This window comes from Coffea eugenioides, chromosome 6 (assembly GCF_003713205.1).
Source record: "Coffea eugenioides isolate CCC68of chromosome 6, Ceug_1.0, whole genome shotgun sequence".
NCBI classification, from domain to species: domain Eukaryota; kingdom Viridiplantae; phylum Streptophyta; class Magnoliopsida; order Gentianales; family Rubiaceae; genus Coffea; species Coffea eugenioides.
This window is the reverse complement of record NC_040040.1, coordinates 762,134-778,199: the sequence shown is the minus strand read 5'-3', so window position 1 is coordinate 778,199 and position 16,066 is coordinate 762,134. Positions and strand designations below refer to the sequence as shown.

Below are 16,066 nucleotides of genomic sequence, written 5' to 3'. Positions count from 1 at the left end.
CTTGTTTCTGACAAAGTTTTGCTTCATATGGAAATAGAGATGTATCGTACCATGGTATTCATAACAAAAGTAACAAATTCATTCCGCCCAAAAGACAAAAAATACAATTTAAGTAAAAAAGAAGGGGAAAAAGATAAGAATTCCTGAATCCAATCCGATCTCAAAGCGTAAAAAGAAAATTGACAATGAATTCTCTAGATGAGTCAAGGTAGCAAAGTCCGCCATTCTTTCTTCTCTCCAATATACTCTACAAAAATAGATGCAATCTAATACGGTTTCGAGCATTTGAAGGACTCAATGCAAGAACACTGACACTGATATTCTGCGTTTACTCTTTGCAGCAGCCAGGAAATGTGTTGAAAGAGCCCCAATGATTTCATCCAAACTTGTGAACCTGAAGATTGTACAGCCACAAATTAAAAGATAATCCCGTGACTTTTTCATTATGGTTTCAAGGCATTCCTTGCCAACATGAAATGACACAGAAGAACAGTTCTACTCTTTCCCCTTCATATTCTCCAAGGTACACACTACAAAAAACTGAAAAAAAGAAGATGCACTAACATTCATAAAGAAATACTAAAAGGGGGACTGGAAGGGGAGAGGGAAAAGAAGGAAAGAAGGATTTTTTTATTTTTTTTTTGTGTTGGAGGAAGGAGGAGGAGGGGGGGGGGGGTTGGCCATAGATAGTTACATACCACTATTACGGCACTAAGACTAACAGTGCATCCAGAATTCAGCTACCTCCCTTCTGCTTAAGAGTGATTTTGTCCCCCAGGCTGAGAGCAATTCCTTGAGTCTTGCTTCTTATTCTAATATAACCACTCAACTTACCATCTGCCTGTTTCTCAATGCTGACATTCACCAAAGCGTCCTCTCCAAACACACTCTTTGCATAAAGGTTAGCGGCAAGGAATCCACACTCACCTTCCAAAGCTGACCTGAAAGAAGCATCCAAAATTCATAATAAGGTAGTGACATCATAGGATTGATGTAGATCAACCAATTCCAAAAGCTGTTTTACAAATTACAACAAAATTGAACTATGTCATCACACAGTAAGATACAAGCAAGACGAAGGCTCTGGTGATTTATTCTGTGCATGATGATTAGACAAGCAAAGTACATCATCTTCATGAAGAATGACAAAAGAACCAACTACAAAATGCAGAGACAGAGGGCACATCACAGGGATTGACCATTGTCCTCACACATGCCAAATCTCAACCCACAATAGCTTTATCAAAAGAATCATGTATTGGAGTGACTGAAACTCACTGCGCAGTCAGGCATTTCATGTTGGTTGACTTAATAATATGGTCAAGGAATTCCTTCTCATCTTCAATAACAGTATTTACAGCAACCTGCCACAGACAACACTTTGTCAGAGATAATCGTGTAAACACTTGAGAAAAAATACACAGGGTTTACCGGTAAACTTCTGTTGAGAGTCATCCAGTTTGTGGCATGTATTCAACAAATAGAGAATAGAGAGAGTGTTGTTGGGATATTTATGAATATTCTTCTTTGTGATTTGAAATTGTCAAAGTGATTGACCAATTGCTAGTTGAAAATGTAAAAGTGGTTGACAAATTGCTAGTAGAATTCCTAACTTTGTTACTCATCCTTGCTCTAGGTTGAAAAGCAAAATGATTTTGGAGAAAGCAACCACCTTGCAATACCCAAAACAACAAAATGCCTTAGCATGTATAAATTACAATACTCCAGTTCCATATAGCAGACAACTCAAGCAATCTTCAATTATTGTCACTTCGTCACCCTTTCTAACATTCTTAACTAATTCACCTTGAGACATTTTTAGGTAATGCAACAGCACGAAAAACTGGGGATATAACAAATATAATTCAACATCAAAGCTAGGAATAAGTGTAAAAAAAAAAAAATTCCTTGTGAATATGAAGATACCTTGTTCTCCCATTCAAATTCTGCCCACATAGTTCTGAAAGCAGCATCACTGCACACTGCAGGAGAGATGTAGTCCATGATGTCAATGTGTATGTCATTGAGGACAACGACAGTTCGTTCAAGCACATTCGAAGTCTCATAGACTATGTTCCCAAATATGACACCCGTCTCTGTGGAGGACACCTTAATATTTGCTTTGATCTGCTTGCTTGATTCAGGAGCCAGAGTGTAGTTCTGTGGCCGCTCAACTAGTTTAAGATCTCCCATTGTTGCCAACTCCAAACACAAATTCTGCAGAGTTTCCTTAGTTCTATTAATGACTGTAACATCCAGGACGATATCATAGTGGTGAACTGTCACATATGCTTCAGCATACACAGGATCGCTAAAACCTGTAAGCTGAAGAATACGGTTAAGCTTGTTTGCATCATCTCCATCCTTAATGAATTCCCCTGTGGCACGTTTTAGATCATCTTGGACCTCATCTTCCAACTCCAGCTGGCTCATGCCCTGAAATATGGCTAACACTGTGTCAAAATACACTTCAATCCCTACTAAGGGAGCTCTAATGTACCTTCAAAACTTATGTTGGAAAAGAGAAACCAATGAGGGACCAAACACCAAGTAATCTTCCAAAATGCATTCCCTGAAAGTAATTGAAACTAGCCACCAAAACGATGAAAGTTGCCCTTCAGAACCCAAGAAAGCTACACATAAACAAGTGACTTCTTATTTAAGAAAGATCCCTCAAATTGTTAAAAAAAGATGCACCATAGTTCCAGCAAGTATTAAGTTCAATTCCCATGATGATGTTTAAGGAATTGAAAATATGACTTCTGCACAATAACAATACATTACCCTGAAATTTAGACAGGATAGATCCAAAATCAAAATGCTGCTTAGTTTGACCAATCAACAAAACCAGCACTCCCATCCATAACATCATCACCCAAGCTCTAATCCCATGGGCAGTCTTAAGCCACAAACATTTGACATTAGGGCAAACTTGGCTTAACAAAGAAAAAGTTGAAAATAGGCAATACTTTCTCATCAAGAATCTACTAAAGGTATAACAAGATCACCTAACCCTGTATACAACTATAAAGTGCTCAAAATTGAGAGAAAATCTGATGAAGATAGCAAAGCAATTGAACTAATTGCATTCTTCAAAAGCACAATTAGAATCAAATGCAAAATGCTTACCCTTCTACTCTTCAAGTGGTAGAAGTCAATCAGATCATCTGGCTGTGAATGGGAAATCTGAGCTTTTGCTTTAATTTCCTCTGTTTCGCGTAGCTGTTTATCAGAAAGCATCTTAACAAAACTCTCACGGCAAGACTTCAACCATATCTTCCTGACCTCATCCCCTGTGTTACACAGCAGTCTTATGCAAAGAACTATCCTATCATAAGAATCATTATCAATTGGATGAGGAAGAACCGAAGACTGCCCTAGCTGTAGCATTGAAACCATGATCAACAGTACATTTGTAGATGCTTTATTGACTTCAACCCTGGAAGGCTGAACCTCTTCCAGTCTCAGCACAAGCTTTGTCAGTGTGCAGGCAATCACAGCCCCAAGGAAAAAATCACCAGTGAGGAGGAGAGATCTCAGATTTCCAGTAGTTAATGATCCTTGGACAACAGTTGGAGGGGAGAAAGCAGTTTCAGAAGCAGCACTTTGAGTGGCATACGTCCCATCAGCAAGGATAGCTGGTCGTCTGGATGAAACGGTGATGGAAGTTACCTGCTGAGATTTCTTTGCTGGATCAGCAGCATCCCCTTCTTCAGAAATAGAGTAAAAGGGTAAGTCCCCAAGACACTGCTTAATGGTTGCAATGCCGCTCTCGACTTCAGAAAGGGACAAGCAGTATTCTCCAATAATCCAAAGAGCGCAAGAACAAACCCGTGCAGCTCGAATCTGGTAGAACGTGTCAAGCAGCCTGGTGACTATGGAAACCCTTAATTTTGGGTTTGTTTCAATAATTTCTCGCACAAAAACAACCACATCCATTGCAGAAGCAACGTTGCTGTCACCCAAGAAATCCATCAATAGGTGGACCACAGTGCTTGCAACTTCTGGGAATTTTATAGCACAGGAATGAATGGCTTGAATGAGCATTTGACGGTACTCCCCATTCTTCTCCAGCTCGCCACTTTGAGTTTTCACAACTTCTTTCTTAAGAGTGAGAACAACCTCATTGACATTTCGTGGCATGATCAAATCAAGAACTATATCAAGTGTTTTCCTCCGAATGTCAAGGTTCGGGCTTGAAAGTGCCCTAAGAACATCCATTATCAAATCAAACATAATGTCCCTGTGAGATGATTTCAGTTCATTCAGACGATCAAGCACAATAAGTTTGACATTGTTGTCACTCTGAGACAGAAGAAGCTGGCAGTAGGTATTGGCAGCAGCCCTGATAGCTGTAGGAGCAGAAGACAAAGAAACAAGAGTTCCAGCACATTCATAAATAACAGCAGCAGAAGGGGCGTTTAGCAGAGAGATAATAATCTTAATGTACTTCCCTTTCTCTGCCTTGTTCGTTCTACAGACTTTCCTGACCAATTCCAGGACTACCATCTGAAGCAACTCTCCCCAGTCTGGTACTCTGTCAACATGAGTCAAAAGGTAATTAATTGCACGATCCTGGGCACAATTGAACAGCATCAGAAATGCATTCCTCTTGGCCGATTGGTCCTGTTCGGATGTGAGAACCTTTTCAATCATCTCAGGAGCATCTGCCAAGAGCTGCTCTCCTTGCGGGAGCTTGTAAATTGACATCACAGCAAGAATAGCATTCCTTCTGATAAATGGATGTCGGTGCTCCAAATTTGACAGAACAGAAGGGATCAAAGGCTCAATGATTTCCACCTCATTCAGGCGGCATAGGAATCTCAGCGTGACCCCCCGAATGTACTCATTGGGATGCTGAAGATTGTTCCTCAGGTTCTGACAGATCAAGATCATCTCAGGTAGAAGTCGCCCCTTAGCATCGGTCTTGTCAATGATCTCCAGATAGAGAAGCAGCAATTTCTGAATAGTGTGATCTTCTGAGGGCAACACGTACCGGATAATAGTAATGAATAGCTGGGGAAGGGTCTCCCCATTCAATAAAAGCATTACAGCCTTTTTCATGGCATCAACCTTTGCTGGAACATCATTCCCTTCAAGGGCTTCCTTAATCTCATTCGCGAGGGCCGGTGTACCCTTATCAAAGTGTACCAACAAAGAACATGATTTCTCCATTGCTAGCTCAAATTATACCTGAAAACAAGCCAGAATTCAAGATATCCTTCAAGGTTACAGATTCACGATTTGCAGACAATCAAGGCGAGTCCAGAATGAAAGAAATCGGGACCAATTTGACCAGTGCGTTGTGTTGAGCTGGTCAATGTATCCTAATCATAAGACGAAAGAACGATTACAAACTGAACTCGTTAGTATGGTTTCTTTTTTAATTCCTTGGTCAGTATTTAGCATGATTTGTGCTAGCAATAATAAACATATCAAGTAGATCAATGTGATTGGAATAAGAAGCCTGAAGACATTTATGTATACATCTAATAACAAGAAACTAATGAACTCGAAACGAATAAATTGCTATGATGTGGAGCTAGATCGAGAAAAATAACAAAATACTAGTCGATGAACAGAAGCAACAGATTCAAAGCTAAACTTCTATATCAATAACGAATTGATATACACCTAAAGAAGCAACAATAATCTAAAATTTCCACTCAAGACTTCAATTGAAAGTCCAAAAGGCTTGGCATAATATATAGCATAGGTCAAAATTTCAGTAACCCTAGGGGTCAATTCCATATAGATAACAACCCCCAGTCCAGCCACAACCAGAGACCTCAAAAAACATATGGGCGAATTGCATTGGGGGGGAACACAGATCTTGTGGATCGAAACGAATTAGAAGGGAAGTGTGATGCACCTACCGGATAAAATATGCGGCGTCCACTGCTGAAAATCGGATGAAACCTATTTTCGAATTAAATCGACGAAAGTACAAATGTTTTGGTGGAAGAGGGGAAGGCCTTCGGAATTAGGCGCTGTGGTCAGATCTGCGATCCGCAGGCGCTGAGTTAGAGTTTTATTGTAATCCTCCCTACTGCTCTTTAATCTCAAGACAGTTATACTACTACATGTAGTACAATTTACCTCCCCCAAGTTTTTATTATTATTATTATTCTTCTTTCTTATTATTATTTTTAAGTGAATAAAGAATGACGCTAAACAAGTAATTAAGAAACCAAGTTTGGAAGGTTGGGTTGGAGGTGAAAGGGATTGTAATTAGGAAATTTTAGATTTAAAAAATAACTTAATTTGTTAGCTACTTTTTTCTTCTTTTTTCCCCCTTTTTTAACGTTAATAGTATTATGACTTATGATGTATAAGTATACAATGTTTTAAAATGAATCTAAACATAACTAGTTTAAATTAAATTTATTTTGGTTGTGCATCGGTGTGTGCTGGATTTGTAGAATTAGTGAGTAGAGTCTTAGGATGCGTTTGATAAAATTGAAATCTCAAAATTTGAATGCATTGAGTTATTGAACTGTTAAATATAAAATCTAATATATTTGAATGCATATCACATTCAGCAATAAGTGAATAGTTTATTCCTTAATTTTGGGAGCAAGTTTTATCAAAAAAATCAGTACTATTTAATTAATTCAAATATTCAATTTTTGGTTATCAAATGGTCTGAATATATTAAAATCTGAATCCATTAAGTTTAAGTGCTAAATTGAATTATCAAATAGAACCTTAATTAGGTTAAAGTTATTTAATATCTTGTGTATTGGTAATTGGATTTTCACTACATAATCGGTAATGCGGTAATATCTGAAATTCGAAATGTCAATAATAAGTTAAAATATTTAAAATTTTCTCTAAAAAAATTATTGCTCTAAAATAATATTCCATATTTTTTCCAACAAATTTTAAAAAAAAACGAGCACATCGGTTATCAACTCATCGTCACTTTAAATAAACAAAGAACAACAAGTGAACATTTGGATGATTAGGATAGGAGTTTATTTGGATGATTTATTTGAGATAATTACTGTAGCACTATTTGTGATGTGATGCATGCGAGATAAATAAGTGATTGGGAAAGTAAAAAGATGATTGGAAGTTGTGAAGTAAATTATTTTATTTCAAATCTTGTTAATCCAAACACATCCAATTGTATCTTGCCATTTCTACTGTCCAAACTCCAACCATTCAGTAATGCAGTGAGCCATAGTAGTTAGTACTCAATAATCAAATACTCATAGTCAATAGTTAAACTAATCAATAAGTTTGTCAGTAGTACTATATAGTCATCGGTTAGTAGTTAAGTAATTATTAGTTGCTATTTACTACTAATTAGTATTTAGTAATATGTATGGATATAAATAATATATATACACACACACATACATATTGTAAAAATTTAAAAAATTCAACAGTTTTACCAAACACTAAAATTGGATATATTTTGATTTTACCGAATTTCGTTTTACCAAATTTCGAAATCCAATCTAGGTTGGATCGACCAAATTTGCAGTTTTTTTTTTCTGAAATTCGAACACTCCTATCTGGGACAAATTTCTTTTCACTTCCAAATATTTACGAAGTTTAACTAAAACTTGATCTGAAAATTCCGCTATTGCCCTCGATACTTGTACTGACTCAAATCACCATAAGTATCATTGCTGAAGGAACACTGCACATTGCATTACAAATGCAGTAATGTTAAGAGATGTTAATAAAAAGAATGTTTTAGTGTTAGGAGTAAACATTTATACTGGATTGGGCCATGAGAGCAGCCCATGAATTCAAAGATTGGGCCCTGGACGCTCAACCCCTCAAGCAACCCTTTTCCTTGTGAAATGGCGGGAAATTTTGGTTAAAAAAAAAAAAATAAATAAAAATTCAAGCGAATCCCCAACCCCAGAGCAGAGGAACAGAGCTCCTGTCGTTAAGGGCAGAAGGCTCATCGAAACCGTCGTTTCCAAAACAAATCTGAGCGTAGAAGTAAAAAAAAGAGTAAAAATTTAAAAACTGAAAGAATGCAATCAAAGATCAGTTCATTTTTCAAGCCCTCTCCAGCTACGGCCAAAATTAAAGTCGCATCTCCGATTTCTGCTATTATATTCGCCAACGAAGCCGAGATCTGTGAAGACCCAGAAATAACTGTTACTTACAAGCGCAGAGCTAGAAACCCAGGCAGGTATTGCATTCTTATTGTTTTAGTCCTTTTTTTTTTTTTTTTTAATTTCGTTGAGCTATTGAGCTTTAATTTAATTTATGATCTTCTGCCGAACACCCCAACTGGGCCATCTCCCTGAATTAATAATATTCGATTATACCCAATGTTTGATCGGATTCTATGTTTTGAGGTTTTACTTTTCCTTGTCCATATATATTTTACGCTATTGATCTTAATGTTGTAGACATCGTAGCTGCTTTTACGAAAATCCGGGAATATTCTGGTGATAACTGCAATTTTCCTTTTCTTTTTTTTTGGGGGTTTACTCTTGTTTGTAAGATTGTGATACTGATGTATGAGGAATTTTTAAAATGTAATAGTTAGAGACAACTAGCTTATGTTTCTCAAGTGGATAAGTATTTAAATCGTTGAATTTTGAGTTTTTTTTTTGGGTGCTTTTGACTGTAGCCATGTAGCTGAAAATGGTGATAATAGAATAAAGGATTCCAACCCAGATAAAGAGCAAAGGCAAAAAAGTATCTATTTAGTCGTTGTTTACTATGCACAGATACTGATGTTTTTGGATTAATTTCGAGTCCAAACTGCAGTGAGAGTGATGCCGATTCAGCTGGAGCAACAAACAGACTTGGTGAGGTGGATATGGTAGCAAAACTGGAGGTGCCCAAGTCTGGAAAAGTTCTTAATAAAAAGAGAAAATACGCACAGTTTTATTTGGAATTAGGTCAGTCTGATTTTCTGCTGCACGCTTGTACAATTTGTGGATTTAAGTATGCCAAAGGTGATGAAGGGGATGAAAAGGTTCACAAAACATTTCACAAGAATTACACTCACGGCATTCAGTTTAAGGTGAATTCGGATTTACAACTTAGAACTCAACTTAGGTTTATCGAAGTTGGCTTGGATTAGTATCTACTGACATCCATTACTATGATTTTCAGGGGTGGCGAAATGAAAGAGTTATATACGTTCCTTCGCTTGACACTGGGCGTGTTATCATAGTGTTAAGCGATGACCCTCCTGCTCAAAGAAGCAAGGTTAACATCAATACTTTGAGTTTCTGTTGGTTTTGATAGAAACTACTCGGTTGCTAGTTACTCAATCACACTAACGAGATGACTTTGTGGGTGGCAGGTTCAGGATGTTGTTAAGATGATGGAGATGGATCTTGGGGATGGGTGGATATTTCATCAGCACTGCAAGGTGTTCAGAACACTCGTTACTTAGTTGCAGATTACTTACAGTGTAGTCTACATATCTGCTCTTCTAGCTTTCCAATTTTCTACAGATTACTCTTTCCGTTAGAAAATATGTGTATTTACAAACTCATGGTGGACCAACAACAGATATTCTATACATGGGTTTTCTGCTCAGATACTACTTACTATGGCTCAGAGATTACTCAGTAAAATTCACTTTGTAGAGACGGAATAGTAAATCACATCTTTGCATCACATTTTCAGTTCAATTTCTTTTACATATTTGGTCTTGCTTCTTACTGCATTTCCTACTGCCAACAGGTGTATCTGTTTGTATCTTCTGGAAGAGTTACTGGCTGTCTAGTTGCAGAACCAATAGAGAAGGCCTATCGGATTGTTTCAAGCTCAACAGGAAAAAAGTCTCAGGATCAAAATGGAAAAGGAGGAAGAGAGAATTCAGTGGTTCTCCAATTTGGTGAAGTGAGCTTCCAAAGAGAAATAGTGAGAAAGAATAACTCTGCCAAAGGCAAGGAAATGTGTGATTCAGTCACTGGAGAGATCTTATGTGAGAAGGAAGCTGTACCTGCTAGTTGTGGTATAAGGGCCATTTGGGTTACTCCTTCCAACAGAAGGAAGCACATCGCGAGTCACTTGCTGGATGCTGTGAGGTAAGACAATGAATGCATGTCTGGCCAATAAAAAATTTCTCTTCATTCTGGTCCTTTTATTGGGAGTCTGTGGCAATTGCTCACGGCAAACAAGATGACTAAATCAATCGAAATGGTTGTCTGGAATATAAAATCAGCTGAGTAGGACTAGGTGAAGAAAATTTCCTATATATCTTCCACATTTCCATGCAACAAATAAATAGACTAACATCTAGCTGAACATATTAATTGAACAAATCAGTGTGCACGTTGCTTTGAATGGAACTCAATTTGTCTTTTGACTGTGCAAGAACGGTGTCCTGTTTGCCTCAGTTGTCGAAACAAGTTGATCTAGAAGTTTAGAGAATTTAGTATTGTTACTATATTTAGGTAAAGCATTCATACTTCTGCAATGCTTGCGTGATCCTTGCAATGCTATATCATAAATTGGTTCACTTGTACTTCATTTTTACCTGCCCACTTCAACGACTCCAGCTTGGCCAACTTGTATCCTGATATGTTGTTCAAGGCAAGGATTGAAAAGACCTTCTTCTGGGCAGTTTAGGTTCAAATTGGAAAGCTGCTAAAAATTGGATGAATGGACTTGGATCCATTTCACTCGAGTCGGCAGAGGAGAGTGGAAATTTGTCTGTAGGGATAAAATATGGAGACCTTGGAAGTAATTAATGTTAATAAGATACCTCTGTCGAATTACATGTGCAATTACGAAGTCAACTTCCAGTATGTCAATGCACAGAATTTGCGGTGAATATATTTCAAAAGATTGTGGCTTTTTTGTTGCACATTGCCTTGAAAAGGAAGCTAAATTTGCCGATGCCGTGTCTATAGAAAAGTGGAATACTTTTGTTAATGACCTTCGGATGAAATTAGGATTTTCTAAAACTGTGAATAGGAATTTGGAAAAACGGTAGATGCTTATACTTGATACGTGGCTGTTAATACGTCTTTGTATACCAATTTATGGGATCCATTCCTCAAGATAGTAACAAAGAATAGTTTGCTTTGAATGTCTGATGGGAAAATTGCAATTTTAATTAGTCTCTTAAGATTTAGACCATTTTCCTTTTAATCTCTCATGCTTTGACTTTCACACCTTGGGCCCCTGGTAGGCTGGTATTTGCCATAATTTATCATCAGCAGTAATGATACAGAAGTGTGGGATGGGGGCAAAGTTGGCAGGGAATAAGAAAAACTGGAATTTTGAGTTGGTAGGGAATAAGAAAACGCGACATGATGGACAAAATTGAAACTAGTGATCTGATTTAAAAGAATGAAACTGGAATTTGGCCTGCCTGAGTTGACGCAAGGGGATGTACTACTGTCACTATCCCTCTCGTCGAATCAATTACTCTCTCCCTAAAGAAAAGGAATCGACGGTCTTCTCCGATGCCACGTCGATGTTTATTTATTTATTTATTTTGCCACAAATGCAGGGGCAGCTTCTGCAATGGCCGAATTCTGAATTGTACCGATTTGGCATTTTCTCAACCAACCTCTGCTGGAAGGGCCCTAATATCCAATTACATTGGCGGAAATGCATTCTTGCTCTACACAACTTCGTGATTTTGAGTAAGAAACATTCGCAATTCCATCTAAGGTTAGTAAGTTTATATGATATAATCTAGAATGAATGTACTACTACTGTTGATCTATTTCAAGCGTTCGTTAGTAATAGCCAATAGGTAGTAGTATTAGAATTTATGGTCACAATGTAACATTAGGTACTTAGAACCTTGGAGAAGCAGAAGAGAAATTTGGAGTTCTCATCCAAAAACAAATCAAGAAGAAGACGCAAAGTTCTAAATTTTACCAGCTTGCATGTAGTAATAATGCCAAGAAACCGAACATGCTAAATATTTTGCCCCTCGGCCATCTGTTGACTGAAGACCCATTCCATTTAAAGCTGCTTTAGGAATTGGAAAAGCTTAGCTGCCGCAGAATTCTCTTTGGTTTTTAACTGGTTGTCGTCTTGCTAAAATACATCATATTGTATCGACCTCGGGCAGTCCCATCACACAATTACCAGTAGGACAATACTAAAGAGATACTCCAAATTTTGTCAGCATCCCAAATTTCAATTTTACCGGCAAGCCAAATACTCCTAAGACAAGAATCTGTCAAATTAATCTTTTGTTTATTTTATTTTTTTGGGGCCGGGGAGTGGTGTTTGTTGGGGTGGGAAAGAAAAATATTTGTTCGGATGCGGATGCGAGATTTTCCTACCATTGTTTTCTTTATTTCATATATATCTATCTTTATTCCTAATAAGATGATGCAGTGAATACCATCTGAAACAATTAATTTAGAAGATTAAAATTGGAAAATGAGAATTTAGCGAAGATGGAAATCGTTTTTTTTTAATCCTTTTTCTTTTTTTTTTTGGGGAGGGGGGGGGGGGGGGGGGGGGGTTGGGGAAATTGAGTTCCCGTGCCAGATATTAGGGCCGAAATTGAGGACTTGTTTGTGCTTTTTTATTAGTTAATAATGAGACATTCATGGGTATTTCATCCATAAACCAGTATCCTAACCAAAGACTATGCCAAGACTAGAAAATCTGTTCACAAAATCTGTTCATTATTTTAATGAGTCAACTATCCTCTGATCGAGTCATAAAGATCTTTTTTGTAAAATTTGAAAGCATTTTGCTTGCCGTACTCCTCATTCTTTTCGGTAATTTTTTTTTATCAGCAATCTTATCTATAAACAGCCATCTTTTGCCAAAAGTCAGCCATAGAAATCGAAATAGCAAACATGATGGAGTTGCTGCAATTGCTACATGGCAAAGGGGTCAGAAACAACTGGATTGGTACAATCATTGAGGATACTCAGGCTATAAGTAAATTGTTTTGTATGTACTGCTTTTGGCAACTAAGAATAGGAAAAGAGTAGTGATCCTTGTTTTGATGTAGCAGCTCAAGCATCGGGCAATCATTATGACAAGGAATGGGTATATCCCAACTACTCATGCGAAATGCATGAGTTGTAAAGTGATATCGGATCGAGCCTTTACTCACTTTGCATACTTTGATGATAGTTAATGAAAATCCTATCGTCTTGATAAAAAAAAAAAATATATATATAATCATCTTTTCAATTTAATCATTGATTAAAATAATTTTTGAGCTTTTGTACATTATCCCCAGCATAAAATGCTTCTAGATTGTAACGTTTTGTTTAATCTAAATTTTTATTGAGATTTAATTTAAATTTTGATTAGGATGTGGATAGTAAAAAATTATTTGCTTGCATCACAAACATAATTTTCAACACACCTTCTTATCTCACACATACAAAAATTGTTACAATAATTATTTCAAATAATCTCCTATCCAAATAGGGGCTTTATTTTCCTTAAAAATAAATTGCAGTTTCTCTCCAAAAAATTTTGACTCTATTTGAATTAGTTGTTTTTTGAAGTATTTTTCAAAAATTTTGCTGTAATTGTGTATATAAAAATTTTTTATTTGAATGTGGTATTTTTGGAGTTGTTTTCGTTTGTGTATTACTATAATATTGTATATAAAAAACTTATTTTTTAAAAATTGAGGAATTCAAATAGAGCTATATTTTATGTAAATATATTTTTTAATCATCTTTTTATCTTACATATATTGAATCTTTACAATATATTTTTCTATTAAAACTTCAGAAAATAACAATCCAATTAGGCTCTTAAATTTCAGTTATTTGAACTCATGGAAGAAAAGGTGCAGCAAGTAGGATTTAGAGCAAAAAAAAAGTAGGATTTAGAGCAAATTCAAGATGGTGAAGGTAAGACATGGCATTTATTCATGAAGCCGGAACAAAAAGACCCCCAAAAAAGTGAATATTGTTACGCGTCAGACTCTGACACATAATTTTTACTTGGCGCCCAAGCAAAACACCAATGACACATTCAATCTCTCTCCTCCATCTCGAACCCACACTATGCTACCTTCCAAAAATCTAATCATCTACTTCACGCGCCCCAGCCCCACAGTCCCAGATCTCTACTACTGCGATAAATCTGATTCCCAGATTGCCCCGACCGCCTTAAATTCCATTTCCTTTAATACCCCTAAAACCCCGTACTTACGGATTTCGATATAAAACCCTCCACCCTGGTCACCTCAGGCTTTCCTCTCTCACCTCAATCTCTCCTGTCTCTCTGAGTACCATATTACATCGCATCGGAATTTATGCCTCGGCCTTGGCGGCCCACTGGTATTTGAAGCTAATTGTTGCGATTTTACAGGGTTTCCTTGGGGAAAAATGTTGGACGGCGGTGGCGGAGCTGCGTTTCCGGTGATATTCTACGATGGAGAGCGGGAAATCAACATTGGAGACATCCGTGTCCAACCAATGTTGGAATTCAAGACATTCCAGATGATGATCAGCCAGAAGATCGGAATCTCCCCCAACCAAATCTCCATCTATCTCGTCCACCACAGTTCCCTGGCTGAGGAACGCCGGAAGACCCCCATCACGGGGAAAGTGAATTTCGCCTTGATCATTCGCCAGAAGGACTGCTTCTTTCTTGTCGTCTTGAAGAGGTCAAGAAAGTCTAGGAACCGGAAGTTGAGGCCCAACAGCGTTGATTTCTGCGACTACTTGTCGGATAATGATTTCCTGCCGTCTCCTCCGCCGGAGAATGTGGTTCTCCTCCGGCGAAACCAGGCGGAGGTGAATATGAACGGTCTGCAAGTTAATTGTTTCGGCAAGCCGTTCTACGATCAGATTACCCAGGTCCAGCTGGCGGGTTTAAATGATCGGCTGCAAAATTTGAAGGTGCAGAGGGAGAAATACGGCATACCTGCGCCGCAACCCGTGAATTTCAGCGGCCCCAGTTTGGCTCCGAGGCCGATGCCGCCCAACTTGAACCCGAGTTTGGACCCGGGTTCATTTCCAAGGATCCAAGAGACGATGACGAGAAACGTGAAAGAAAGTAGTAGTACTAGTGCCAGTAATAAAGTAGCCTGCGAGGAATGCGTGAACGCCAAGAAGGCTGGCTGCACCGCACCCTTCCATCCTTGTGTAAACGACCCGCTAATTCCGCGGTTCTTGACTCGGGCCGGCCCGATTGCTAGGCCCGTCAAATCTCCCCGGTGAAGGTTCCATATTTAAATAAAGTTAAATAAATGGTGGATAAGTGAGTAATGTATTGTTGGGGAAGCTTCTGGCAAGAACTGGATATTTTTTTTTCCCCCTTTTTTCTTTTTTGTAATTGCGAGTGGCTTTTGTTTGTGTATAGACTATAGAATTGAACAGGAGGTTTTCATTCATTGGCTCTGTGATGGTACGCAGTAACGAACGTGTACCATTACCATCGATATGGTTTAACCAAAGGTGCGTTGAAACTCTAGAGGAGATGGTAGTTTAGAAGCTGCTCTGGCGGCCATTAGTAATCTGAGAAGCAGAGTGTAGTTGGTGGCTTTATATTGACAGATATGCCCTTTAAGGAGGAAGGGCAAGGGCCAAGGTTTTGGATTTGTATTGTTGTGGGTCCCCTGTGGGGCCCCGCTCGTGATTTGGGCGAATTGTACATTTTTATTTTTCCCCTTTTTCTATTTTTGGATGCCTTACATTATTGATATTACTCTTTCGCTTGGCGTAGCCACGGCAATTATGTCGAATTGGTCAGGTGTGACAGCATTTCCCTCCGTCTGATAATTATTTGCTTCTCTTTATTGGGACGTTTTGTTTCAACCTTTCTTTTGTTGGTTTCCTTTACCGTCTTAAATTCAGCGTTTGTATCCCCCCTCTCTCTTCAAAGCGACGAGGAAGAAATTTTTTTTTTTTTTGGGTTAAAAACAAAAAAGTCCCCTGTGATAAGCCTAATACACAGAAAAATCCCCTATAGTTTCAAAATATACAATACGACATCTCATGCTTTGAACTAAATTGTAAAAGTGACGGAATCCGTTAAACTTAATGGAAATGACTTATTGGAACCTAAAAAAAATTTTTTATACCTATTTTTTATCAAATATACCAATTCTACCCCTTAACCCTCAATTCTCTCTATTTAGAAAATAAAATAAATGATTTTTTTGAGCTGTCTTTTG

The 16,066-nt window shown here is 37.8% G+C and overlaps 2 protein-coding genes across 4 annotated transcripts; one reads left to right on the top strand and one right to left on the bottom strand.

The window, feature by feature from the left end:
- Nucleotides 1-32: 32 nt before the first annotated feature.
- On the bottom strand, nt 33-6,050 carry LOC113775449 (coatomer subunit beta-1). 2 transcript variants are annotated; one of them, XM_027320335.1, is made up of 6 exons: nt 5,877-6,050; nt 3,130-5,327; nt 1,927-2,436; nt 1,279-1,364; nt 699-941; nt 33-394 (listed from the first exon to the last, which is right to left on the bottom strand). In XM_027320335.1, the coding sequence occupies exons 2-5, from the start codon at nt 5,173-5,175 to the stop codon at nt 737-739; spliced, it is 2,847 nt and encodes a 948-aa protein (XP_027176136.1). In that variant the 5' UTR covers nt 5,176-5,327; nt 5,877-6,050; the 3' UTR covers nt 33-394; nt 699-736. The 2 variants fall into 2 exon arrangements, with proteins under 2 accessions (XP_027176136.1, XP_027176135.1); XM_027320334.1 differs by having other exon boundaries at nt 3,130-5,193.
- Nucleotides 6,051-7,939: 1,889 nt separating this feature from the next.
- On the top strand, nt 7,940-12,729 carry LOC113776320 (protein CHROMOSOME TRANSMISSION FIDELITY 7-like). 2 transcript variants are annotated; one of them, XM_027321451.1, is made up of 7 exons: nt 7,940-8,158; nt 8,746-9,004; nt 9,097-9,192; nt 9,290-9,358; nt 9,676-10,022; nt 11,456-11,619; nt 12,711-12,729. In XM_027321451.1, exons 1-6 carry the CDS (start codon nt 7,998-8,000, stop codon nt 11,583-11,585), a joined length of 1,062 nt encoding a protein of 353 aa, XP_027177252.1. In that variant the 5' UTR covers nt 7,940-7,997; the 3' UTR covers nt 11,586-11,619; nt 12,711-12,729. The 2 variants fall into 2 exon arrangements, with proteins under 2 accessions (XP_027177252.1, XP_027177250.1); XM_027321449.1 differs by lacking the exon at nt 12,711-12,729 and having other exon boundaries at nt 11,456-11,633.
- The last annotated feature ends 3,337 nt before the right edge of the window (nt 12,730-16,066 follow it).

Coding starts and splice junctions, on each gene's coding strand:
- LOC113776320 (XM_027321451.1), top strand. CDS start 7,998: ATGCAATCAAAGATCAGTTCATTTTTCAAGCCCTCTCCAGCTACGGCC. Junction 8,159..8,745: donor AGAGCTAGAAACCCAGGCAG/GTATTGCATTCT, acceptor TCCAAACTGCAG/TGAGAGTGATGCCGATTCAG. Junction 9,193..9,289: donor CTCCTGCTCAAAGAAGCAAG/GTTAACATCAAT, acceptor TGTGGGTGGCAG/GTTCAGGATGTTGTTAAGAT.
- LOC113775449 (XM_027320335.1), bottom strand. CDS start 5,175: ATGGAGAAATCATGTTCTTTGTTGGTACACTTTGATAAGGGTACACCG. Junction 2,437..3,129: donor ACCACTTGAAGAGTAGAAGG/GTAAGCATTTTG, acceptor GCCATATTTCAG/GGCATGAGCCAGCTGGAGTT. Junction 942..1,278: donor ATGAAATGCCTGACTGCGCA/GTGAGTTTCAGT, acceptor TGCTTCTTTCAG/GTCAGCTTTGGAAGGTGAGT.